The 26,939-nt window shown below is 50.5% G+C and overlaps 2 protein-coding genes across 2 annotated transcripts in view; both read left to right on the top strand.

Moving 5' to 3' along the window:
• LOC119772286 (beta/gamma crystallin domain-containing protein 2-like) overlaps positions 1–6,699 on the top strand; it is a 25,859-nt gene extending 19,160 nt beyond the window's left edge. The window contains exons 8-21 of the mRNA XM_038268639.1: positions 25–151; positions 220–255; positions 330–469; positions 543–669; positions 792–949; positions 2,096–2,222; positions 2,300–2,332; positions 2,431–2,543; positions 3,140–3,269; positions 3,348–3,487; positions 3,618–3,741; positions 4,241–4,399; positions 4,498–4,657; positions 6,199–6,699. Of these exons, the coding sequence (XP_038124567.1) occupies positions 25–151; positions 220–255; positions 330–469; positions 543–669; positions 792–949; positions 2,096–2,222; positions 2,300–2,332; positions 2,431–2,543; positions 3,140–3,269; positions 3,348–3,487; positions 3,618–3,741; positions 4,241–4,399; positions 4,498–4,657; positions 6,199–6,287 (1,663 nt within the window). The 3' untranslated portion in view covers positions 6,288–6,699. The remainder of the gene's footprint in view (positions 1–24; positions 152–219; positions 256–329; positions 470–542; positions 670–791; positions 950–2,095; positions 2,223–2,299; positions 2,333–2,430; positions 2,544–3,139; positions 3,270–3,347; positions 3,488–3,617; positions 3,742–4,240; positions 4,400–4,497; positions 4,658–6,198) is intronic.
• Positions 6,700–9,218: 2,519 nt separating this feature from the next.
• anxa14 (annexin A14) lies at positions 9,219–13,067 on the top strand. Its single transcript, XM_038268620.1, has 13 exons — positions 9,219–9,365; positions 9,448–9,519; positions 9,819–9,915; positions 9,983–10,071; positions 10,620–10,733; positions 10,813–10,903; positions 10,981–11,060; positions 11,518–11,556; positions 11,734–11,824; positions 11,888–11,983; positions 12,056–12,111; positions 12,666–12,773; positions 12,854–13,067. Exons 2-13 carry the CDS (start codon positions 9,496–9,498, stop codon positions 12,911–12,913), a joined length of 945 nt encoding a protein of 314 aa, XP_038124548.1. The 5' UTR covers positions 9,219–9,365; positions 9,448–9,495; the 3' UTR covers positions 12,914–13,067.
• The last annotated feature ends 13,872 nt before the right edge of the window (positions 13,068–26,939 follow it).

Genomic DNA, 26,939 nt, shown 5'->3' on the forward strand with positions numbered 1-26,939 from the left:
TCATCAGGTTCTTCTGCTCCACAGCTGGCTGGTCTTCACGCAGCCCTTCTTCCAGGGCGCCCCTCGGATCCTGGAGGTGGGGGGGTACTCCACCCCTGCAGCCTGGGGGGGGGAGCCTCCCTACGTGGCGTCGCTGCATCCTCTCAAAGTGGTGAGTTTCCCTGAAGATCAAACCTTCTGGCTGAAGAAGCCTTTAAGCTGAGTGTGGTTCTGTGACAGGGAGAACCTCGGGTGGAGAACATGAGGGAGCCCAAGGTGAGAACCTTCAGCACCGCCTGCTTTTCATGCTGCAGGCGTCCAACAGACCAACGTTCCCCGTTTCTCCTCAGATGGTGATCTACGAGAAGCCGTACTTCACTGGGAAATCCAGGACCATCACCTCCAACATGAGGGACTTCATGAGCCGGACGGACCACCAGCAGAGCGTCTTCATGGGCAGTCTGGGCTCCCTGAAGGTCCTGGGGGGGATGTGAGTGCCGGCGCCTCAAAAGGTTCTGGAAGCTGCTCCTCAAGTCTGATGGTTGGTTCCTCTGTTGTTCCAGCTGGGTGGGCTACGAGAAGGAGGGCTTCCGGGGACACCAGTACCTGCTGGAGGAGGGGGACTATCACGACTGGAGAGTGTGGGGGGGCTGCGATTCGGAGCTGCGCTCCGTCAGGATCATCCAGGCGGTAGGTGGAGATGCTGCTGCACTGAAGGTGTCGCTCTGAGAGCTTCGCCTTTAGCTCCACCTGCAGCATCGACCCGTCTGTCCCCGTCTGGACTCTGAGTCCACTTCCTGTCCCTTTCCCAGGACCTGATGGATCCAGTGATGGTGATGATTGAGCACTCTGAGGAAGAGGGGGGCGGGATGGAGGAGGAGAAGGCCTTTGAGGTAACGGAGGCCATCCCTGACGTGGAGCTGTTCGACTATAAGACCTCTACCCGCTCCATCCACGTCCTCAGTGGAGCGTGAGTCCTTCTGCTGTGATCCAACTATGATATATTTATGCCCCCCCCACTAGGGAGCATTATTTAATAAGATCATATTCAGATTGCCATATTGTTAATGAACTTCCGCCCCCTGCTGGCTGTGAGTTGGAACAACAGATAAAAATGTGAATGGAGCAAAATTATAATTCTGCACAAATTTTGAATAAATTCATTGAAACTTCCATTAAAATAAGATTTTATTAACAAAAATCATTCAGTTCCAGTCAAACTGATTCCAGTTCAAAACTCTCGACTAAAAACCAGACAAACTAAACTAAACTATTATGAACAAAGAAGGAAATCAGTGAAAACCAATAAATTAATAAATCAATACATTTAACAAAACATTATTTGGAAAAATAATGGGGGGGGCTAAGGAGGCTTCGCCCTCCTGTCAGCATCTAAACCATCTGAAACTACAAGAAAAATGTTGCAAACGGTCTGTTTGGTTCTGGAATGTCGACCAGAACCACTTGGCCTCGGTCCGTCTGAGCTCTGGGACTTTCTGGGTTTCCATCATGGCGTCCTCCTCCATCAGCTTCACAGAAAGGAAGAGAGGAAGAAGAGACGGCTGCATGATGAGGCCTTCATCCATCATCGCATAGAGTCACCTTTTCTACAGCATTATGCTGCATATCAATAAATTACTGAGCTGTGGTCTCATTTATAGAACAATTATCAGGGACTAAAAGACGCTTCTGTAGCTGAATAGGAATAAAATATTAAAGAAAAGTCAAAGTATTGGTTCCCAGTGTCTAAATTTATCCAATGCATTGTTCAAACAGTGGCCACTGAGTCTAGAATGCCTCAAAGCAGAATATGTGGATAGAGATAGAATGAAGCAGAATGATGAAAAAGGGGTCCCTATGTCCTCCAGCAATCTAAGCCTATAGCAGCAGAACTATAGAGATAGATCAGAGTTTATTTTGAAAGAAAAATAATATATATATAATAATATAATAATATATATATTTATCTGACACCATTTTTTTTACTGTCTGATTGGAGATGGCGCTGCAGGTCAGCAAATATGGAGATAAATCTGCTCTTCAAGCTTTGTTTCTCATGAAGGACTTTAAAAAGGAGTCTGCTCCCCCTCCTTCTCAAACTCTCACTCCGTCGCAGGTGGATCGCCTACTCCCACGTGGACTTCTCAGGGAACCAGTACATCCTGGAGAAAGGAGTCTACAATAACTGTGCTGATTGGGGCTCCCAGGACAGCCGGGTCTGCTCGGTCCAGCCCATCCTTCCGGTGAGGTCCAATCAGATGTTCTGGAGAGCAGCCAGATGGAGCTCAGCTGCTTTGACTCATATGTTGTTGTGTTTCAGGCTCCAGCAGATGCTTCCTCCCCCAAAGATGAGGTGAGATTGGATCAGAACCTGGATTAGCGTACTCAGAGAGACTCAGGAAGTTCCATCTCTGGTTCTGGTGACGTTCTACTGGTTCTGCTTTCCACCAGATCATCCTCTACTCTGAAGCAGACTTCCAGGGAGAGCGTCTGGTGGTCCATCACAGCCAGGGGGCGCTGGCAGAGAGGTTTCTCACCAGGTCGTGTCGGGTGGTGAGAGGAAGGTGAGCAGCAGGCTGGGACTTTCTGCCCAAGGAAAACCAGTAGAAACCCATTTAAACCAGTAGAAACCAGTATTGACCTCCAGGCCAGAAGGTTCTGTTCCATCTGGACCTGGATGGGAAACTTCTTGAACAGAAGTGATAAAACGGAGAGAGAAGCTTTTCAGCTCAGTGGTTCTGGTTCTGATCAGCAGAATATTCCCTTCCAGAGACGACCAATCAGACGCTGCTTCAGGACAGGTAGCTCTGACCTCCTCAGGTAAACCAGAACCGGCCCAGTTAGTCCCTGCAGTCATGATGGCTGTGCTGAGTGACGGTACTATGGTACCATTGGATCACCTCAACGAGCTGCTTTGGTTCCAATTAATAGAAAAAGATCAAAGGTTTCTGAACCGATGGCTCAGATTATAAACATCCCCCCAGTTACCATGGTAACGGCCTAGCCGCCATGCTGCCTCCAGGCCTGAAGGTGTGCTCTGACTGAGGTCACCAGTGGAACCTGGAAGGAGACGGTTCTGGGAGGCGTCTTCATCGCTTCGTTAGTGGAGCGATGATGAGGAGGGTGAAGGACGGCGTTAAGGCGTGTCTCTGTCTTCCAGCTGGGTCCTCTGTGAGAACAAGCAGTTCTCTGGGAATATGTTCGTTCTATCGGAGGAAGACTACCCCAGTCCGGCCAGCATGGGCTGCTCCTCCAGCTGCTCCGTCTTCTCCATCAAACTGGTTCCGATGGTGAGGAACCTGAAGCTCTCCAGGTTTGGTTCTGAATGCTGAGTGGCGGTCTGTCCTAATGTCCCTCTGTGTGGACAGACGCTGTCGGTTCCGTCCATCTCTCTGTTTGGACTTGAGGGGCTGGAGGGCAGGGAGATCGCCGCCGAGTCCGAGATCGTCAGTCTGTACCAGGAAGGCTACAGCAACCACATCCTATCTGTCCGAGTCAAAAGCGGCTGGTCAGTGGAGTTCCTAGTCTGTGTCCCGGTCTCTGTCCCAGTCTGTGTCTCAGTCTGTGTCCCAGTTTGTACCAGTCTGTACCAGTTTGTCTGCCAGCTGACTCTAACTTGGTCTCTCTCTGTTGTGAAGTTGGGTGTTATGTGAACATACCAACTACAGGGGGCGCCAGTTCCTCCTGGAACCAATAGAAATCCCAAACTGGCCCAAGTTCAGCTCGCTGCACTCGATTGGCTCCCTGTACCCCGTCAGACAGGTAGGTTAACCAATCCGCTCATTGAAGCCTTTTGGTTTGAAAGCATCAGCCGAGTCATTGGCCGTTTCTCACCATGTGTACTTGTGCATCCTCGTGCACAAGTACACATGGTGAGTCCTCAGTCCTAGTCCAATTCACTAGAACAGCAGACCGACAAAGTCCCTGGATATTGTTCTGGCCCCTCCCTCTTTACCCAGCATGCACCGCAGCAGCTTCCAGTATAAAGTTAAAAGTTCTCTTTTCTGTTGCTGTTGTTTTATAAAAGTATGTTTTAGGATCATTTTAGGCCAGAAAATTATACTTTAAGCTTCACTATATTATATATAATTGACTGATTTAGTGCTTAATTAAAAAGTTGTGATGATGAGAGAACCGCGGCAACCAGCTGAGCTCCGAGGCTAACCTCAGCAAGGGCTAACGTTAGCCCGTCTGCAGCAGCCAGGTTAGAGAGAAGCTTGGTGAGGGAACATCTGACTGATTCCACGTCCTCCTCTTGCAGAAGCAGCACCTTTTCCGGGTGAAGAACCAGGAGAGCGGTCACTTCCTGTCGGTGCAGGGAGGAGTGGAGGAAATGAAGTCTGGTCGGGTGGTGGCGACGGCGGAGGTGGAGCCTCCCAGCGACATCTGGTTCTACCAAGATGGACTGATTAAAAACAAGGTGAAAACACAGACGCTGGAACCCTAAACTCGTTCCTAAGGTTACACATAGATCTAGACTGCATAGATTGACACTGAGCTTTCTCTGTTCTGCCACAGCTGTGCCCCACCATGTGTCTGCAAGTCATGGGTAGCGTGGAACCTGCGGCCAAGGTGGTTCTGTGGAACGAGACTCGCCAGCCGATCCAGACCTGGTCGGCCAAGATGGACGGCCTGATCAGCAGCCTGACCTTCCCTGGAATGGTTCTAGATGTTAAAGGTCAGTCTGTGGATCCGATGCCATGATGGAGACCCTGCTTGGTCCTCCTGGGTTTGACCCCACCCTAGGCCCCCCTCTGACCCCACTCTGGCCCCACTCTGATCCCCCTCTGGCTCCCCTCTGGCCCCCCCTGGCCCCACCTTGACGCCCCTCTGACCCCCCTCTGACCCCCCTCTGACCCCCCTTAGCCCCACTCTGACCCCCCTCTGGCCCCCCTCTGACTCCCCTTAGCCCCACTCTGACCCCCCTCTGGCCCCCCTCTGACCCCACTCTGACCCCCCTCTGGCCCCCCTCTGACTCCCCTCTGATCCCCCTCTGGCTCCCCTCTGGCCCCCCCTGGCCCCCCCCTCTGGCCCCTCTCTGGCCCCCCTCTGACTCCCCTCTGATCCCCCTCTGGCCCCCCCTGGCCCCACCTTGACCCCCCTCTGGCCCCTCTCTGGCCCCCCTCTGACTCCCCTCTGATCCCCTCTGACTCCCCTTAGCCCCACTCTGACCCCCCTCTGACCCCCCTCTGACCCCCCTTAGCCCCACTCTGACCCCCCTCTGGCCCCCCTCTGACTCCCCTCTGACCCCCCTTAGCCCCACTCTGACCCCCCTCTGGCCCCCCTCTGACTCCCCTCTGACTCCCCTTAGCCCCACTCTGACCCCCCTTAGCCCCACTCTGACCCCCCTCTGACCCCCCCTTAGCCCCACTCTGACCCCCCTCTGACCCCCCTTAGCCCCACTCTGACCCCCCTCTGACCCCCCTTTGCCCCACTCTGACCCCCCCTCTGGCCCCCCTCTGACTCCCCTCTGACTCCCCTTAGCCCCACTCTGACCCCCCTTAGCCCCACTCTGACCCCCCTCTGACCCCCCCTTAGCCCCACTCTGACCCCCCTCTGACCCCCCTTAGCCCCACTCTGACCCCCCTCTGACCCCCCTTAGCCCCACTCTGACCCCCCTCTGGCCCTCCTCTGACCCCCCTTTGCCCCACTCTGACCCCCCTCTGACTCCCCTCTGGCCCCCCTCTGACTCCCCTCTGACTCCCCTCTGATCCCCCTCTGGCCCCCCCTGGCCCCACCTTGACCCCCCTCTGGCCCCCCTCTGACCCCCCTCTGGTCCCCCTCTGGCCCCCCTCTGACTCCCCTCTGGCCCCCCTCTGACTCCCCTCTGACTCCCCTCTGATCCCCCTCTGGCCCCCCACTGACTCCCCTCTGACTCCCCTCTGATCCCCCTCTGGCCCCCCTCTGACTCCCCTCTGATCCCCCTCTGGCCCCCCCTGGCCCCACCTCTAACCCCCCCTCTGACTGCCCTCTAGCCCCCCTCTGACTACCCTCTGACCCCCCCTTTGGCCCCACTCTGACTGCCCTCTAGCCCCCCTCTGACTACCCTCTGACCCCCCCTTTGGCCCCACTCTGACTCCCCTCTGGCCCCCCTCTGACCCCCCTCTAAGCTGGTAGAGGTTCTGCAGAGGAACGGTCCAGCTGTGAATAGACTCATCCTAGTTATAAAGTCCAGTCCCAGCGTCTGTCCACATCTTCTGTCCTTCTTCTTTCCTCCAGGAAGCAAAACCTACGATAAGGAACATGTGGTGGTGATGCCGGAGAACGACGAGAGGGCGAGTCAGCGGTGGGAGATCCAGCTGCTGTAGCCGCCAGCTGAGACATGAACCTCCTGACTCTGGAGCTGCACGTTCTCCTGAACTCTGAGACCTTTACCATGGAGGCGGGGGGGGGGGGACTGCGAAGGTGCAGCAGAAGGACGTTCCGACCGCCGTCAGACCGGATCTCCACCGATCACATGGTTCTGCTGCAGCAGGCAGTAGGACATGGTGGAAGACGTGCTCTCAGGATGTTCATGTGTAAATGTGTGTTAGTCCCGCGGAGCTTCGCTGCAGCCATGATGTTCCTGATGGAACAATTTTAAAATCTCATTATTGCTTGGTGAACATGCTTCTCCTTAATATTTTATATAAACTCCACGATGATGATGATGATGATGATGATGATGATGTGTGTGAGGGAAGGGTTTAAAATTGTTTAATAAAGTGATAATAAGATGAACTTTCCTTTGCCAGCTGGTTCTGAAAATGAGCTCTAATCTCTGAAGAGCCTCGTTTACTGAAAACACATTCCACCTGTTAGGGCCCCCCCTGTGAGAACCCCCCCCCCCCGGTCAGGGGATATTGATGCATGTCTGAAATGAAATAATAGATTTAGCATGAAACCAATGACCAAACATGGTGACTCTGTGTTTGGTCCGCTGCTGCTCTCCTTTCCATCACCTGAAACATCCAGAGCTGCTGAGAGGAGCAGAGATCAGAAATATAAAACCAGTATTGACTGGAAAAGAATGTCTGTTTAAAAATATACATTAAGGCCCAATAATTCTTAAGATCTAAATATTTTAATAAAAAATTCATAAGTTTTACTGTATTTTCTATAATCACTTCCTGCTACACCAGGGGGACGGCCTGGCAGAGCAGAGGTGTTCAGCTGTTCCGTCCATTACAGGAGAATTAAGGATAAATAGCTGCTGCAGGGCGTGGTTAGCTAGAACGACCCATGTACGGAGGCCTTAATCCTCTACACAGGTGACCCGGGTTCGAATCCGGGTTCAATCCTTTGCTGCATGTCTCTCATGCCCCATTAAAAACAAAGGAAGATGGCAGCTGCTCTGAAAGCATCTTTGCAGACAATTTAGAACAAAGATGGTGATTAAAGCTCAATACTGAGGAGAAAGGAGGTCCTGGAACCTTTGCCATTATCATCAGGCAATTTAACTCTGCACAAGATAAATGATGGTGGGGGGCACTCTAGATTACCAACGTCTCGGTATAATCAGATATCTTCTGGTGATACAACCTTTCTCTCCGTGTTCAGTGGGAGCCCTCTGCAGAGGTGAAAAAAACACATTTTCACTCCTCTCTCCAAAAGAAAAGTTTTATTATGTATTTATATGTAAGCTATGTAGGTAGATTCTTTAGTATTATACTAATTTTTAGTGCATTTAAAAATTATTAACATACTTTAGTTTCTTTTTTAAATAGATTGCATTCATTTATTTTATTTTATTATGGAGAGGAGGACTGAACTAATTTTCTAGTATGTGATTTCTAATAATCTTTAAATCTATTAGAAATCTGTTTTTTAATTTTGTTTTTTAAATTTAATTTAAACTGCGGCGACAAGGTTCATCTCATCGTCTCTAAAAAGAAAAGGTTTGTTTTGATCCTCCTGCTGACCTCCAGGGACCTGGATGCCAGAAGTCGACCTTTCCTAACCTTCTAACGGGGCGTTGAGGCTGGAAGGCTGCTTCCTTCCTCCAGGTGGTTCTTCACACTTCCAACAATCGCTGCCCTCAGAAAAAATCAGTCCTTGGAAAATCCTGCCGTGAAAACGCCAATTTTAGTGGGAAAAATTTTTCATCTTTTCACCCCAATCAATGATTTCACTCAGTCTGTGTTTTATTTTTATTTCACTGCAAAGAGAGAACAGCTCTTCTCACAGTAATCAGTTCTGATCCAGCAGCGTTCGCTCCTCCTTACTGACAATCATGGAAAACAGTCAGAGTCAAAACTAATTACAGACACTTTGGTTAAACAGTAACATGTTATGAATAAACCTGAGAACGAATCTAGTTTGTTATGGAAAGAATCTACATCTGGTCTACAAACACCATCCTGCAGAGAATGATGCGGCCTTCAACAGAAACACACTGCAAAAAATATAAATCTCAATAAGTTATTTTTTCTTAAAATAAGTGTGCTTTTCCTTGATTTGAGGAGATAAGTAAGACACTTTGCCAATGGAACAAGACAATTTCCTTTTAAAATAAGAAAAAACTATTTTATCGTCTTATTTCAAGTAAATATTATCTAACTATCTTATTTTAAGAGTGAAAATACTCATTCCATTGGCAAATCATCTTATTTACCTGCTCAAATTAAGGCTAAATATACTTAATTTAAGCCATTTTTTACTTATTTCTGGATTGTTTTTGCAGTGCAGACTGAGTGAAAACTTTAATAGTGAGTAAATATGATAAATTAATATATAATAGAAGATAAATCAACATTTTTTGGACCGCAGTCCCTGAGGAGCAGAAAGGCCTGGAGAATAACCTAGATGTTGAAGGAGAGTTCTAGGTTGTAAGTTCTAGGTGGTTGTTGGGAAATGATCCTGTTAGATAATGACGTGTTTTCTTCTGTTCTGCTGAACAATAGAGATCAGATCTTTTCTAACGTGGTTGAAGGAGCCGTGAGGCTGCAGCAGCGCTGTGTTTGCAGTAACCACACAGGAGTCGGGTTTCTCTGCAGCAGCAGCAGGTTTCTGGTGGGATCAGGGCAGCAGGTTGGTCCCCAGAATAATCTGCTTTCAGTCTGATCTGCTCCTCACCTGCTCAGACATGATCTGGATGCTTCTTATCGGATTCCTCTGGTTATCCTAAAATCAGGAGCATCACTTCCTGTCAGAGCGGCCATTGGCTCAGAGTCATATTTCACTGGAACGAAACGAACTAACCTGCCTGTCAGGATTCCTGTTTATCCAGGAAACAATCATTTCCAGGTGGGCTGTAGGATCCTTCCCACTGACCAATGTGCTGCCAGAGTTTAGAGGATGCTGAGCTCTGATTGGCCGGGAGCTGTGCTGCAGCAGGTGGGTGTTCCTGCAGCAGCTGAGTCTGGTCAAGACCAGAGGAGCAGAAGGAGCCCAGAGTTCTGGTTCAGGTAAGTCTAGAGGGTCCGTCTCTCCAACTGGTCCAACTTTGGTTCCTTGTTCAGAACTTCAGGGTTCTGGTTCTGTTTGCAGGACTTTGTTGATGGTTGAAGAGACTCTGAGCTGAAGTTCATCTGGGTCATGGATCCTGATTTCTCCTCTTCTGTAAGTACCACCTGAACGGGTCCTGGACCTGAACGGGTTCTGGACCTAAACAGGCTCTGGACCTGAACGGGTTCTGGACCTGAACAGGCTCTGGACCTGAACGGGTTCTGGACCTGAACGGGTTCTGAACCTGAATAGGTTCTGGACCTGAACGGGTCCTGGACCTGAACGGGTTCTGGACCTAAACAGGCTCTGGACCTGAACGGGTTCTGGACCTGAACGGGTCCTGGACCTGAACGGGTTCTGGTTCTAACATGAAGGGAACCTTATCTGCATGTCCCTGTCCCCTGCGGTTGCAGGACATGTGGTGGGGGACTCTCGGTACCGTCCGGCCGTTCTCCAACTTCCATCCTGAGAGAGATGTGCAGGAGATCCAGGCGGCGCTGGAGAGGAAAGGTACGGGCCGGGTTCACTCAGCGACCCGCTCAGAACCGACGCTCTAATCTTTGTGGACTTTGTTCAGACGCGGTGACGCTGGTGAGGATTCTGACCAATCGCAGCAACGCCCAGAGACAAGTCATCGCCCAGAGCTTTGAGGAGCAAACAAAGCAGGTGAGGAAGGAGCCTCCCTGTGACTCAACATGTGACCCTGGGTCTCTGCTGCACTTTGATCCCTGAACTTTGTTTGCTCTCCAAACATTGAGGAGAACACACCTTAGTGTTCAGAAGGAGAAGCTCTGGAGCTCCTGGGATGTCTGGCTGCTTCCTGCCGCATTCCTTCATCCTAACATCTGATCTTCTCTCTCGTCACGTTCTGGCTCCTCCCTGCAGGGATCAGAGGGCAGGCTGACAAGCTGAGGACAGATCTAAGATGGGGGCGGGTCCAGGATCAGGCCTGACGCCATCCTCAGGTCTGCCCCCCTATCCAGCAGCTTTAGCCCCCCCCCCGCTTTAGAACCTCCTTTATTTCTAGGTTTCCACTCAGACTGCAGAGCAGCTGCTGCAGAGTGAGCTTAGTTCCCCCTCAGTGCTTCCATTAGGAAACAAAGTGGAGGAGGAGGCTCCTGATGGAGAACCTTCCTTTCACCGTTAGGGAGCTCCAGGTGTGGGACTGGGATCATCTCCAGATGTTTGATCCGTCGCTCTGCTCTGTGTTGAAGGACCTGAGTGCAGCTCTGAAGAAGGCTCTATCTGGAGACCTGGAGGACCTTCTGCTGCAGCTGATGATGCTCCCAGACCAGCTGGAGGCCCACCGGCTGAAGGATGCCATGGCGGTGAGCCTCTGGCTCTGTTTGGGTTTGTTCCTGGGGGGGGGGGTTGGGACCCGCTTCTGATGCCTCCAGGTGTCTGCAGGGTTTGGGCACCGATGAGGAAACACTGCTGGAGATTCTGTGCACCCGCTCTGGAAGGAGGCTGCAGGAGGTCAGCGCCGTCTACAAACGGCGTGAGTCTCTGGAGCCGCCTGCTGTCAATGAGACGGTTCCTTCCCGACTGTCGGCTCTCATGTAGATGTTTTTTCAGTTTATAAGAAGGATCTGGAGAAGGAGCTGAAAGCAGAGACCAGCGGAGACTTTGCTAAACTGGTTGTGGCGCTGCTGAATGTAAAGCAACTTCTTCTTCCTCCTTTAAGTGATAAGAAATGCAGATAAAAAGCAGGAAGTTCTTCACGTTGTTGATTTGTGGACAAATGAGAAAATATCTTCTAAGCCTTCCAGAGAAACCTTTCCAAAAAAGTTTTTAAAAAAAAACAATCCACTGGACTTTGTTTCCAAGTTTGAAGACGTTTCTCTTCCCATCCAGGAAGATTTTTTAATTCTAATTGCTCCAAAACTACTAAAAGCTTCGTGGATGGAAAGTAAAACGTCTTCCAACATTGTCCAGCGGTTGTTTTTGAACTTTTTTGGAATGACCTGAATGACTGAGAATCTTCACCAGCTTCCTGGTTAACATTCTCCAGAACTTAAAGCCAAACCTGGAACCTCCAACCTGAACATGTGTCCATTTACCTGTGGTCCTGACTTCCGAAAATTAGATCCTTTTCCTGTTTTGTCCCAACAGAAGGGTGTTTCTACAGGAGGTGTTCAGAGAGACGTTCAGGTATTCAGCCTCTTTCTGCTCTTCACACAGTCAGCATCATGTCTAACCTCTGAGTGAGGCAGAACCGGGCGACCAGAACCCAGCTGGACCCGCCGGACCTCAGAGGAAAACATGCTTACTGCTTCCTAGATAAAAGCACAAACTGACCTCAGATCTGCTCTGTTGGGGTGTTTCAAGGCTCTCGCTGCATCTCTGAGTGGGAAAAAAGCCGAAGCAGGTCCTTGGATCAACATCCTGACATCCAGAGACTCTGGTCACCTGAAGAAAGGTGAGTCTGTGACACGCTGAGGTCTGACGGTGGGTGACTGTGCTGACTGTGAGCGTCTGGCAGTGCTGATGGAGCTGGAACTGGAGACCGGCCAGATGGTGGATCAGACGGTGGAGAAACGCTTCTCGGGGGACTTTAGACTCGGTCTGCGGGTTCTGGGTGAGAACGGATCCAGGTTCAGTGTTTGTGGCTTTGGACCAGCTCCTCATGGTTCTGTTTGTGTGTGAACAGTTCAGTGCATCCAGAACCCGGAGGTCTACCTTGCCCAGAGGCTGGTCACCATGAAGGTGAGAGCAGTTGACCTCCATGTTGGAAAGCATTTGGTTCCAGGTGCAGCACATTGATGGGGAATTATTGGATTTATTAGGAGCTGCTGCTTCTAGAGCCGCCACCAGAGGGCAGCACTGACCTGCAGTAGATATTCTGGCTCCTCTCAGATCCAGACATGAATCTTCCCTTCTGGGAGTTTTTAACCTGCAGGAGTTCTGCTGCAGAAAGGAAAATATCTGTTAAATGTGTTGACATGAGCAGACTGAACCTCTAGGGGGCGCCTTTATATGATTATACTTCTGCCCACCGTGCCTGAGGTGAAGATGCTCTGCAGGAAGCAGGTTTCCTGGCTGTAGACCTGAGATAATCAACAGCTGAAATATTTTCAATTTCACTCCTGATTTATGCTTCAGATGTTTAAAGGTTTGTTCCAATCAATAAATGTAGAAATACTTTGAATAGAAGCAATAAACATGGTGAGAACCGGCTTGGAGAAGATCTGGTGTTTCTCCTGAGATGATGGTCAGGCTGTGCAGGTGATGACGTGTTGATGAATGGTGCCTCTCTGCAGACCTCATTGGTTCACGGCATCATGGTGTCCCACAGTGAGGAGGACCTGCTGGCCATCAGAGCCGCCTTCCTCAGACTCAGCGGATCTTCTCTGTTCTCTGCTCTGCAGGTCAGACTCATTTTCTCATTCTGGTCCTGCTGACCTCATGCTTCAGTTACTGACATGTTTGTTCTTTGATTGTCTCTCAGAACCATTTTAAAGGACAGCATCTGCAGGCTCTGCAGGCCGTCTGTCGGTCTGAAGACTGATCTGAATCTGCTGCAACAAGGAACCAGTTTATTCACATTTTACAGCCACTTTCTGACTCTTATCTGTAACTTCTACGTTTAGTTTCTGCTGCGTAACACCAGGATCCCACATGAAGCCGGATTACATTCACACCTGATATCATTCAGTCTGAAACAGTCAAACAAACCTGTTAAAGAACCGAGTCCGGACTCGTCTGGTTCTTTAACGAGTCCTGAGGGTCTGTCAGGGAAAACCGACGAGGAAACACTGCTGCAGATTCTGAGCTTAGATCAATTACATCAATAAAACTTTTGATCCTAATTTGTATCTTCATCATTCATTTAATTTGTTTGTTAAAATTTATCTGGTTTTAACTACCTGATCTATTAACATCATCATGAGCTCAACTGTGATTGGAGGAGCAGCTGAGGGAGGAGAACGGAGCAGCTGAGGGAGGAGAACGGAGCAGCTGAGGGAGGAGAACGGAGCAGCTGAGGGAGGAGAACGGAGCAGCTGAGGGAGGAGAACAGAGCAGCTGAGGGAGGAGAACAGAGCAGCTGAGGGAGGAGAACGGAGCAGCTGAGGGAGGAGAACGGAGCAGCTGAGGGAGGAGAACAGAGGAGCTGAGGGAGGAGAACGGAGCAGCTGAGGGAGGAGAACAGAGCAGCTGAGGGAGGAGAACGGAGGAGCTGAGGGAGGAGAACGGAGCAGCTGAGGGAGGAGAACGGAGGAGCTGAGGGAGGAGAACGGAGCAGCTGAGGGAGGAGAACGGAGCAGCTGAGGGAGGAGAACGGAGCAGCTGAGGGAGGAGAACGGAGGAGCTGAGGGAGGAGAACGGAGGAGCTGAGGGAGGAGAACGGAGCAGCTGAGGGAGGAGAACGGAGGAGCTGAGGGAGGAGAACGGAGCAGCTGAGGGAGGAGAACGGAGCAGCTGAGGGAGGAGAACGGAGCAGCTGAGGGAGGAGAACGGAGCAGCTGAGGGAGGAGAACAGAGCAGCTGAGGGAGGAGAACAGAGCAGCTGAGGGAGGAGAACGGAGCAGCTGAGGGAGGAGAACGGAGCAGCTGAGGGAGGAGAACAGAGGAGCTGAGGGAGGAGAACGGAGCAGCTGAGGGAGGAGAACGGAGCAGCTGAGGGAGGAGAACGGAGCAGCTGAGGGAGGAGAACAGAGCAGCTGAGGGAGGAGAACGGAGCAGCTGAGGGAGGAGAACGGAGCAGCTGAGGGAGGAGAACAGAGCAGCTGAGGGAGGAGAACAGAGCAGCTGAGGGAGGAGAACGGAGCAGCTGAGGGAGGAGAACGGAGCAGCTGAGGGAGGAGAACGGAGCAGCTGAGGGAGGAGAACGGAGGAGCTGAGGGAGGAGAACGGAGCAGCTGAGGGAGGAGAACGGAGCAGCTGAGGGAGGAGAACGGAGCAGCTGAGGGAGGAGAACAGAGCAGCTGAGGGAGGAGAACGGAGGAGCTGAGGGAGGAGAACAGAGCAGCTGAGGGAGGAGAACGGAGCAGCTGAGGGAGGAGAACGGAGCAGCTGAGGGAGGAGAACGGAGCAGCTGAGGGAGGAGAACAGAGGAGCTGAGGGAGGAGAACAGAGGAGCTGAGGGAGGAGAACAGAGCAGCTGAGGGAGGAGAACAGAGGAGCTGAGGGAGGAGAACGGAGCAGCTGAGGGAGGAGAACGGAGCAGCTGAGGGAGGAGAACGGAGCAGCTGAGGGAGGAGAACAGAGCAGCTGAGGGAGGAGAACGGAGCAGCTGAGGGAGGAGAACGGAGCAGCTGAGGGAGGAGAACAGAGGAGCTGAGGGAGGAGAACAGAGGAGCTGAGGGAGGAGAACAGAGCAGCTGAGGGAGGAGAACAGAGCAGCTGAGGGAGGAGAACAGAGCAGCTGAGGGAGGAGAACGGAGCAGCTGAGGGAGGAGAACGGAGCAGCTGAGGGAGGAGAACAGAGCAGCTGAGGGAGGAGAACGGAGCAGCTGAGGGAGGAGAACGGAGCAGCTGAGGGAGGAGAACGGAGCAGCTGAGGGAGGAGAACGGAGCAGCTGAGGGAGGAGAACAGAGCAGCTGAGGGAGGAGAACGGAGCAGCTGAGGGAGGAGAACGGAGCAGCTGAGGGAGGAGAACAGAGCAGCTGAGGGAGGAGAACGGAGCAGCTGAGGGAGGAGAACGGAGCAGCTGAGGGAGGAGAACAGAGGAGCTGAGGGAGGAGAACAGAGGAGCTGAGGGAGGAGAACAGAGGAGCTGAGGGAGGAGAACAGAGCAGCTGAGGGAGGAGAACAGAGGAGCTGAGGGAGGAGAACAGAGCAGCTGAGGGAGGAGAACAGAGGAGCTGAGGGAGGAGAACAGAGGAGCTGAGGGAGGAGAACAGAGCAGCTGAGGGAGGAGAACAGAGGAGCTGAGGGAGGAGAACAGAGCAGCTGAGGGAGGAGAACAGAGGAGCTGAGGGAGGAGAACAGAGCAGCTGAGGGAGGAGAACGGAGCAGCTGAGGGAGGAGAACGGAGCAGCTGAGGGAGGAGAACAGAGCAGCTGAGGGAGGAGAACAGAGCAGCTGAGGGAGGAGAACGGAGCAGCTGAGGGAGGAGAACGGAGCAGCTGAGGGAGGAGAACAGAGGAGCTGAGGGAGGAGAACGGAGGAGCTGAGGGAGGAGAACGGAGCAGCTGAGGGAGGAGAACAGAGCAGCTGAGGGAGGAGAACGGAGCAGCTGAGGGAGGAGAACAGAGGAGCTGAGGGAGGAGAACGGAGGAGCTGAGGGAGGAGAACGGAGGAGCTGAGGGAGGAGAACAGAGGAGCTGAGGGAGGAGAACAGAGCAGCTGAGGGAGGAGAACGGAGGAGCTGAGGGAGGAGAACAGAGGAGCTGAGGGAGGAGAACGGAGGAGCTGAGGGAGGAGAACGGAGCAGCTGAGGGAGGAGAACGGAGGAGCTGAGGGAGGAGAACGGAGCAGCTGAGGGAGGAGAACGGAGCAGCTGAGGGAGGAGAACGGAGCAGCTGAGGGAGGAGAACAGAGGAGCTGAGGGAGGAGAACAGAGGAGCTGAGGGAGGAGAACAGAGCAGCTGAGGGAGGAGAACAGAGCAGCTGAGGGAGGAGAACAGAGGAGCTGAGGGAGGAGAACAGAGGAGCTGAGGGAGGAGAACAGAGGAGCTGAGGGAGGAGAACAGAGCAGCTGAGGGAGGAGAACAGAGGAGCTGAGGGAGGAGAACAGAGGAGCTGAGGGAGGAGAACAGAGCAGCTGAGGGAGGAGAACAGAGCAGCTGAGGAAGGAGAACAGAGGAGCTGAGGGAGGAGAACAGAGCAGCTGATGGAGGAGAACAGAGCAGCTGAGGGAGGAGAACAGAGGAGCTGAGGGAGGAGAACAGAGGAGCTGAGGGAGGAGAGGATTTAATTTCTGTTTTCAGTAAAAACATCTTTACATAAGTGGGGGCGCGGCCCCCCAGGCGTGGGATGGTTTTTATATCGTTGCATTATAACACATATCACAAAAGACCGAAAGGTAAATGCAAAATAAAGAAAATAAATGCATCAATAAAAGATGTAAAGTCTATTTATTTATTATATTAACATGTTTCACCGTTTAAATCCTCTGAAGGCCTCGTGGGAAAAAAGTCTTCAACTATTCATCCAGTTAAATAAACGGAGATCGATGGATTTCATTAAGTCCACATTTATTAAATATCTTTGCAAAGAGAGAACAGATCATCATGAAGCCCTAATGGCAGCAAGATGAACTGTTCTGATCTAACCCCCCCCCCACTGATAACTATGGAAAACAGTCAGAGTCAAAACTAATTACAGACACTTTGGTTAAACAGTAACATGAATAAACCTGAGAAAGAATCTGGTTTGTTATGGAGGAAGCTATGATTGATCTATAAACACCATCCTGCAGAGAAACAGACTGAGCGAAAAACTTTTATAGTGAGTAAATATGAAAATTAATATATAATAGAAGAAAGATAAAAAAAAATTCCGACAACAAGCAACAATTCATTTTACTGAGGGAGAATTCAAGAAAAATCTTACAATTCTAGAAATTTAAAGATTTTCCTTAAATTGACTAAAACCTTTAATGTGGGAATTCTCTGTGAATATAAACCTTAATCTTTATATATTTAATCAAAACCTCATCATAGATCAAAGGATAAATCCCATCCCTGCTCCTCCTCCTGCTCATGTTCTCCTCCAGCGTTCAGTCGATGCAGGAAATGATTCCTTTGGCCGTAAAATTCCTCACTTTAAGGTTTGAGGCTCAGAGGATGGAGAGGTGGAGCAGAAGAGGAGCAGCAGAGAGCAGCAGAGGAGCTCTGAAGGCACCACGTACACACAGGGCATTGCTGCTGCTGCTGTTGCCGCTGTTGCTGCTGCTGGTGTTTGCAGTTGTTAAGTCCGTGGGTGGTGCAGCTGTCGAGTTGATTGTTGTTGCAACTGTCGACTCGGTGGTGATTGCTGATGTGAGGTTGGTGGTGATTGCTGATGTGAGGTTGGTGGTGATTGCTGATGTGGGGTCGTAGGTGTTTGTTGATGTGAGGTTGGTGGTGATTGCTGATGTGAGGTTGGTGGTGATTGCTGATGTGGGGTCGGTGGTGATTGCTGATGTGAGGTTGGTGGTGATTGCTGATGTGGGGTCGGTGGTGATTGCTGATGTGGGGTCGGTGGTGTTTGTTGATGTGAGGTTGGTGGTGATTGCTGATGTGAGGTTGGTGGTGATTGCTGATGTGGGGTCGGTGGTGTTTGTTGATGTGAGGTTGGTGGTGATTGCTGATGTGAGGTTGGTGGTGATTGCTGATGTGAGGTTGGTAGTGATTGCTGATGTGAGGTTGGTGGTGATTGCTGATGTGGGGTCGGTGGTGTTTGTTGATGTGAGGTTGGTGGTGATTGCTGATGTGAGGTTGGTGGTGATTGCTGATGTGAGGTTGGTGGTGATTGCTGATGTGAGGTTGGTGGTGATTGCTGATGTGGGGTCGGTGGTGTTTGTTGATGTGAGGTTGGTGGTGATTGCTGATGTGAGGTTGGTGGTGATTGCTGATGTGGGGTCGGTGGTGATTGTTGATGTGAGGTTGGTGGTGATTGCTGATGTGAGGTTGGTGGTGATTGCTGATGTGGGGTCGGTGGTGTTTGCTGATGTGAGGTTGGTGGTGATTGCTGATGTGGGGTTGGTGGTGATTGCTGATGTGGGGTCGGTGGTGATTGCTGATGTGAGGTTGGTGGTGATTGCTGATGTGGGGTCGGTGGTGATTGCTGATGTGGGGTCGGTGGTGTTTGTTGATTTGAGGTTGGTGGTGATTGCTGATGTGAGGTTGGTGGTGATTGCTGATGTGGGGTCGGTGGTGTTTGTTGATGTGAGGTTGGTGGTGATTGCTGATGTGAGGTTGTTGGTGATTGCTGATGTGGGGTCGGTGGTGATTGCTGATGTGAGGTTGGTGGTGATTGCTGATGTGGGGTCGGTGGTGATTGCTGATGTGGGGTCGGTGGTGTTTGTTGATGTGAGGTTGGTGGTGATTGCTGATGTGAGGTTGGTGGTGATTGCTGATGTGAGGTTGGTAGTGATTGCTGATGTGAGGTTGGTGGTGATTGCTGATGTGGGGTCGGTGGTGTTTGTTGATGTGAGGTTGGTGGTGATTGCTGATGTGAGGTTGGTGGTGATTGCTGATGTGAGGTTGGTGGTGATTGCTGATGTGAGGTTGGTGGTGATTGCTGATGTGAGGTTGGTGGTGATTGCTGATGTGGGGTCGGTGGTGTTTGTTGATGTGAGGTTGGTGGTGATTGCTGATGTGAGGTTGGTGGTGATTGCTGATGTGGGGTCGGTGGTGATTGTTGATGTGAGGTTGGTGGTGATTGCTGATGTGAGGTTGGTGGTGATTGCTGATGTGGGGTCGGTGGTGTTTGCTGATGTGAGGTTGGTGGTGATTGCTGATGTGGGGTTGGTGGTGATTGCTGATGTGGGGTCGGTGGTGATTGCTGATGTGAGGTTGGTGGTGATTGCTGATGTGGGGTCGGTGGTGATTGCTGATGTGGGGTCGGTGGTGTTTGTTGATTTGAGGTTGGTGGTGATTGCTGATGTGAGGTTGGTGGTGATTGCTGATGTGGGGTCGGTGGTGTTTGTTGATGTGAGGTTGGTGGTGATTGCTGATGTGAGGTTGTTGGTGATTGCTGATGTGGGGTCGGTGGTGATTGCTGATGTGAGGTTGGTGGTGATTGCTGATGTGGGGTCGGTGGTGATTGCTGATGTGGGGTCGGTGGTGTTTGTTGATGTGAGGTTGGTGGTGATTGCTGATGTGAGGTTGGTGGTGATTGCTGATGTGGGGTCGGTGGTGTTTGTTGATGTGAGGTTGGTGGTGATTGCTGATGTGAGGTTGGTGGTGATTACTGATGTGAGGTTGGTAGTGATTGCTGATGTGAGGTTGGTGGTGATTGCTGATGTGGGGTCGGTGGTGTTTGTTGATGTGAGGTTGGTGGTGATTGCTGATGTGAGGTTGGTGGTGATTGCTGATGTGAGGTTGGTGGTGATTGCTGATGTGAGGTTGGTGGTGATTGCTGATGTGAGGTTGGTGGTGATTGCTGATGTGGGGTCGGTGGTGTTTGTTGATGTGAGGTTGGTGGTGATTGCTGATGTGAGGTTGGTGGTGATTGCTGATGTGGGGTCGGTGGTGATTGTTGATGTGAGGTTGGTGGTGATTGCTGATGTGAGGTTGGTGGTGATTGCTGATGTGGGGTCGGTGGTGTTTGTTGATGTGAGGTTGGTGGTGATTGCTGATGTGAGGTTGGTGGTGATTGCTGATGTGGGGTCGGTGGTGTTTGTTGATGTGAGGTTGGTGGTGATTGCTGATGTGAGGTTGGTGGTGATTGCTGATGTGGGGTCGGTGGTGTTTGTTGATGTGAGGTTGGTGGTGATTGCTGATGTGAGGTTGGTGGTGATTGCTGATGTGGGGTCGGTGGTGTTTGTTGATGTGAGGTTGGTGGTGATTGCTGATGTGAGGTTGGTGGTGATTGCTGATGTGAGGTTGGTAGTGATTGCTAATGTGAGGTTGGTGGTGATTGCTGATGTGGGGTCGGTGGTGTTTGCTGATGTGAGGTTGGTGGTGATTGCTGATGTGAGGTTGGTGGTGATTGCTGATGTGAGGTTGGTGGTGATTGCTGATGTGAGGTTGGTGGTGATTGCTGATGTGAGGTTGGTGGTGATTGCTGATGTGAGGTTGGTGGTGATTGCTGATGTGGGGTCGGTGGTGTTTGTTGATGTGAGGTTGGTGGTGATTGCTGATGTGAGGTTGGTGGTGATTGCTGATGTGGGGTCGGTGGTGATTGCTGATGTGAGGTTGGTGGTGATTGCTGATGTGGGGTCGGTGGTGATTGCTGATGTGGGGTCGGTGGTGTTTGTTGATGTGAGGTTGGTGGTGATTGCTGATGTGAGGTTGGTGGTGATTGCTGATGTGGGGTCGGTGGTGTTTGTTGATGTGAGGTTGGTGGTGATTGCTGATGTGAGGTTGGTGGTGATTGCTGATGTGAGGTTGGTAGTGATTGCTGATGTGAGGTTGGTGGTGATTGCTGATGTGGGGTCGGTGGTGTTTGTTGATGTGAGGTTGGTGGTGATTGCTGATGTGAGGTTGGTGGTGATTGCTGATGTGAGGTTGGTGGTGATTGCTGATGTGAGGTTGGTGGTGATTGCTGATGTGAGGTTGGTGGTGATTGCTGATGTGGGGTCGGTGGTGTTTGTTGATGTGAGGTTGGTGGTGATTGCTGATGTGAGGTTGGTGGTGATTGCTGATGTGGGGTCGGTGGTGATTGCTGATGTGAGGTTGGTGGTGATTGCTGATGTGGGGTCGGTGGTGATTGCTGATGTGGGGTCGGTGGTGTTTGTTGATGTGAGGTTGGTGGTGATTGCTGATGTGAGGTTGGTGGTGATTGCTGATGTGGGGTCGGTGGTGATTGCTGATGTGAGGTTGGTGGTGATTGCTGATGTGGGGTCGGTGGTGATTGCTGATGTGGGGTCGGTGGTGTTTGTTGATTTGAGGTTGGTGGTGATTGCTGATGTGAGGTTGGTGGTGATTGCTGATGTGGGGTCGGTGGTGTTTGTTGATGTGAGGTTGGTGGTGATTGCTGATGTGAGGTTGGTGGTGATTGCTGATGTGGGGTCGGTGGTGTTTGTTGATGTGAGGTTGGTGGTGATTGCTGATGTGAGGTTGGTGGTGATTGCTGATGTGGGGTCGGTGGTGATTGCTGATGTGAGGTTGGTGGTGATTGCTGATGTGAGGTTGGTAGTGATTGCTGATGTGAGGTTGGTGGTGATTGCTGATGTGGGGTCGGTGGTGTTTGTTGATGTGAGGTTGGTGGTGATTGCTGATGTGAGGTTGGTGGTGATTGCTGATGTGAGGTTGGTGGTGATTGCTGATGTGAGGTTGGTAGTGATTGCTGATGTGAGGTTGGTGGTGATTGCTGATGTGGGGTCGGTGGTGTTTGTTGATGTGAGGTTGGTGGTGATTGCTGATGTGAGGTTGGTGGTGATTGCTGATGTGAGGTTGGTGGTGATTGCTGATGTGAGGTTGGTGGTGATTGCTGATGTGAGGTTGGTGGTGATTGCTGATGTGGGGTCGGTGGTGTTTGTTGATGTGAGGTTGGTGGTGATTGCTGATGTGAGGTTGGTGGTGATTGCTGATGTGGGGTCGGTGGTGATTGCTGATGTGAGGTTGGTGGTGATTGCTGATGTGGGGTCGGTGGTGATTGCTGATGTGAGGTTGGTGGTGATTGCTGATGTGAGGTTGGTGGTGATTGCTGATGTGAGGTTGGTGGTGATTGCTGATGTGAGGTTGGTGGTGATTGCTGATGTGAGGTTGGTGGTGATTGCTGATGTGAGGTTGGTGGTGATTGCTGATGTGAGGTTGGTGGTGATTGCTGATGTGAGGTTGGTGGTGATTGCTGATGTGAGGGTTGGTGGTGATTGCTGATGTGAGGTTGGTGGTGATTGCTGATGTGAGGTTGGTGGTGATTGCTGATGTGAGGTTGGTGGTGATTGCTGATGTGAGGTTGGTGGTGATTGCTGATGTGAGGTTGGTGGTGATTGCTGATGTGAGGTTGGTGGTGATTGCTGATGTGAGGTTGGTGGTGATTGCTGATGTGAGGTTGGTGGTGATTGCTGATGTGGGGTCGGTGGTGTTTGTTGATGTGAGGTTGGTGGTGATTGCTGATGTGAGGTTGGTGGTGATTGCTGATGTGAGGTTGGTGGTGATTGCTGATGTGAGGTTGGTGGTGATTGCTGATGTGGGGTCGGTGGTGTTTGTTGATGTGAGGTTGGTGGTGATTGCTGATGTGAGGTTGGTGGTGATTGCTGATGTGAGGTTGGTGGTGATTGCTGATGTGGGGTCGGTGGTGTTTGTTGATGTGAGGTTGGTGGTGATTGCTGATGTGAGGTTGGTGGTGATTGCTGATGTGGGGTCGGTGGTGATTGCTGATGTGAGGTTGGTGGTGATTGCTGATGTGGGGTCGGTGGTGATTGCTGATGTGGGGTCGGTGGTGTTTGTTGATGTGAGGTCGGTGGTGATTGCTGATGTGAGGTTGGTGGTGATTGCTGATGTGGGGTCGGTGGTGATTGCTGATGTGAGGTTGGTGGTGATTGCTGATGTGGGGTCGGTGGTGATTGCTGATGTGGGGTCGGTGGTGTTTGTTGATGTGAGGTTGGTGGTGATTGCTGATGTGGGGTCGGTGGTGTTTGTTGATGTGAGGTTGGTGGTGATTGCTGATGTGAGGTTGGTGGTGATTGCTGATGTGGGGTCGGTGGTGATTGCTGATGTGAGGTTGGTGGTGATTGCTGATGTGAGGTTGGTGGTGATTGCTGATGTGAGGTTGGTGGTGATTGCTGATGTGAGGTTGGTGGTGATTGCTGATGTGAGGTTGGTGGTGATTGCTGATGTGAGGTTGGTAGTGATTGCTGATGTGAGGTTGGTGGTGATTGCTGATGTGAGGTTGGTGGTGATTGCTGATGTGAGGTTGGTGGTGATTGCTGATGTGAGGTTGGTAGTGATTGCTGATGTGAGGTTGGTGGTGATTGCTGATGTGGGGTCGGTGGTGATTGCTGATGTGGGGTCGGTGGTGATTGCTGATGTGAGGTTGGTGGTGATTGCTGATGTGGGGTCGGTGGTGATTGCTGATGTGAGGTTGGTGGTGATTGCTGATGTGGGGTCGGTGGTGATTGCTGATGTGGGGTCGGTGGTGTTTGTTGATGTGAGGTTGGTGGTGATTGCTGATGTGAGGTTGGTGGTGATTGCTGATGTGGGGTCGGTGGTGTTTGTTGATGTGAGGTTGGTGGTGATTGCTGATGTGAGGTTGGTGGTGATTGCTGATGTGAGGTTGGTAGTGATTGCTGATGTGAGGTTGGTGGTGATTGCTGATGTGGGGTCGGTGGTGTTTGTTGATGTGAGGTTGGTGGTGATTGCTGATGTGAGGTTGGTGGTGATTGCTGATGTGAGGTTGGTGGTGATTGCTGATGTGAGGTTGGTGGTGATTGCTGATGTGAGGTTGGTGGTGATTGCTGATGTGGGGTCGGTGGTGTTTGTTGATGTGAGGTTGGTGGTGATTGCTGATGTGAGGTTGGTGGTGATTGCTGATGTGGGGTCGGTGGTGATTGTTGATGTGAGGTTGGTGGTGATTGCTGATGTGAGGTTGGTGGTGATTGCTGATGTGGGGTCGGTGCTGTTTGTTGATGTGAGGTTGGTGGTGATTGCTGATGTGAGGTTGGTGGTGATTGCTGATGTGGGGTCGGTGGTGTTTGTTGATGTGAGGTTGGTGGTGATTGCTGATGTGGGGTCGGTGGTGTTTGTTGATGTGAGGTTGGTGGTGATTGCTGATGTGAGGTTGGTGGTGATTGCTGATGTGGGGTCGGTGGTGTTTGTTGATGTGAGGTTGGTGGTGATTGCTGATGTGAGGTTGGTGGTGATTGCTGATGTGAGGTTGGTAGTGATTGCTAATGTGAGGTTGGTGGTGATTGCTGATGTGGGGTCGGTGGTGATTGCTGATGTGAGGTTGGTGGTGATTGCTGATGTGGGGTCGGTGGTGTTTGTTGATGTGAGGTTGGTGGTGATTGCTGATGTGAGGTCGGTGGTGTTTGTTGATGTGAGGTTGGTGGTGATTGCTGATGTGAGGTTGGTGGTGATTGCTGATGTGGGGTCGGTGGTGTTTGTTGATGTGAGGTTGATGGTGATTGCTGATGTGAGGTTGGTGGTGATTGCTGATGTGAGGTTGGTAGTGATTGCTGATGTGAGGTTGGTGGTGATTGCTGATGTGGGGTCGGTGGTGTTTGTTGATGTGAGGTTGGTGGTGATTGCTGATGTGAGGTTGGTGGTGATTGCTGATGTGGGGTCGGTGGTGATTGCTGATGTGGGGTCGGTGGTGTTTGTTGATGTGAGGTTGGTGGTGATTGCTGATGTGAGGTTGGTGGTGATTGCTGATGTGGGGTCGGTGGTGTTTGTTGATGTGAGGTTGGTGGTGATTGCTGATGTGAGGTTGGTGGTGATTGCTGATGTGAGGTTGGTGGTGATTGCTGATGTGAGGTTGGTAGTGATTGCTGATGTGAGGTTGGTGGTGATTGCTGATGTGGGGTCGGTGGTGTTTGTTGATGTGAGGTTGGTGGTGATTGCTGATGTGAGGTTGGTGGTGATTGCTGATGTGAGGTTGGTGGTGATTGCTGATGTGAGGTTGGTGGTGATTGCTGATGTGGGGTCGGTGGTGTTTGTTGATGTGCGGTTGGTGGTGATTGCTGATGTGGTTTCAGTTGATGCTGCTGCAAATGTTGGGTTCACAGAAGCCTGGGTGAAAAATTGAAAAAATAGAATAAATGGTCACTGAGTTTAACGGGATGTCAGTAAATGTTACATGTTTGGCTGGAAGGATAGATTTGGCAACAATAAAGGCTATAAATAGATTCTCAGTCATCCAGAGTCATTCCAAAAAAGTTAAAATCAATCCACTGGACTTTGTTTCCAAGTTTGAAGATGTTTCGCTTCTCATCCAGGAAGCTTTTTCAGTTCAAAATGAATCTCTCTTCAATCAGGCCAACAATTCCCCCTAGCGACCCTGCTTTCAGAGACATAGACCATATCGGCCATTGCAGGCCAATAACAGCCCTAATGACTCCCCGTTACTAAAGGAGGCACCCGTTCTTCCAGGTCAATCTCTTCTAACCCTTAGCAGCTTGTTAGTGAGTCTGAATGTGAAGTCAGGTTTCAGAGTGAAGGATCAGATCAGAGGGATTGCTCAGATGTGTCCTATTGGATGTCATTAAACAGAAGGTTCTGTTGGATAAAACATTTTTAGACGCTCCATAAGCAGCACTAAAGCCATCCAGGTAAAGCTCCTGCCACACCTGGATGATTTATCCAGTGTCTGCCTGAAGTACGGCAAACCTTGGAAAAACGCTGGATAACTTATGAGCATGTTGATGCAGTAACGCAGTGAAACACGTCATTGGCGTATTCCAGCGTCCGCCGTCTGTGGTCCGTCAGTTCCAGGTCAGTTATCTGATGGTCGACATCCGTTCAGTGTCAGTTCCTCATCAGTCGTGGCGTCTAGCTGATCCTAAACCTCTCAGTAACGTCTGCTTAACTTATCCAGAACTTCTCTCCAAGTTCATGCCCCTTGGTTATTTTTATGAACCCTGACTGGCGTCCGGGTTGTGGGGGCGTGGCCTTCAGGAGGGCGGGGCAGGGAAAGCTCGTCCTGAGGAGGAGCCTAATAAGGAGATTTTTTATAGTCTCTCAGCCTAATTTGAGAGAAATTTTCCATCACAAAGAGCAAAAACCTGCGTGGGCCTCGTCAATGTAACATAATATGGCCGCTTTGAATAAGCCGGCGCCTCCTAATGGGGGCAGAAGCTAAAAGCTGGGATCCAACATGGAGGCATATTAGCTGCATCCAGCTGTGCATGAACTAAACATCTGTTCCAGCTGTCAGCCGGTTTCTCCCTCAGTCACTGAGCCACGCCAATGTCCTCTGAACAGCAGACGGTTTTTGATAAAAACATTTTATGAGAGCATCCTTAAAATTATTACATTAATTATTAATTTTCTGTTCTACAGAAAACTCTAGAAAATGTCATTAAAACATCAAGGGCTGCAGTTAGGCTGTAGAAATGAATGGAACTCATGGAAAGTCCCCACAAGGATAGAGAAAGTCTTTTGTATTTGGAAAGATGTAACAATAATAAGTTTTATGAAACATCTCTGCGGCGCCCTTATTGTAGAAAAGTAAAGTAGATAAAAGGTTAGACACCAGTGATATAGACTGTTGTATATAGATTGGAATGCATTGCAGCTTCCCTCCACAATCATAGCTCTATGTTTCATTTTTATACATTATTGTTAGTTTATCTCTATCCACTTTGATTTTTTAACTACTTAGAGTTACATTTTTATTCTATTTATACAATATTTAGTCCTATATATTATTGACTTCATGTTTTAACACGAATAAAATGACATAAAGTAATTGAAAGCTTCCAGTCAGGCCTGCTGGATCAGCTGAGCTTCTACAAGAAAACTAAGAATCCCCCCCCCCAACACACACGCACACTTCCTCACTTTAGATCTTTGAACAATTAATCATTGTAAGCTATCTATATCTATATATCTATATCTATATATGTATATAAATGATGAGGAGGTACCTGCAGGAGGCAGAAGATGATCAGAGCTGAAATCTTCATGTTGTAAAGAACCAGAAGAGGAAGATTTTCCCCTGAAAGCCACGATGGGACCTCAGCTGAATGAAAATCCACCAAACCTTCATCCTGCTTCTTATATATATGATGGGGGGGGGGGGCAGATGTATGGGACCAGGAAGCTGCGCATGAAAAATGCCATGAAAAACGTCCCTATCTCGGTTGTTGATTAAAATATTTACATAACTGAATGAATGATTACAGCCGCGTCCAACCGCATGTTTTAATCCAACCGCTTGGTTTCATGTCCCTGAAGGTGAAGCAGGTGAATTATTCCTTCAGGTTTATAGTTGACCCAGTGGAAAATATTCCTGTTTGGGACAGAGCTGAATTATTTCATTAGTTATAATCTATGGC

This window comes from Cyprinodon tularosa, unplaced genomic scaffold, assembly GCF_016077235.1.
Source record: "Cyprinodon tularosa strain WSP-4 unplaced genomic scaffold, ASM1607723v1 ctg706, whole genome shotgun sequence".
In the NCBI taxonomy this organism is placed as follows: Eukaryota; Metazoa; Chordata; class Actinopteri; order Cyprinodontiformes; family Cyprinodontidae; genus Cyprinodon; species Cyprinodon tularosa.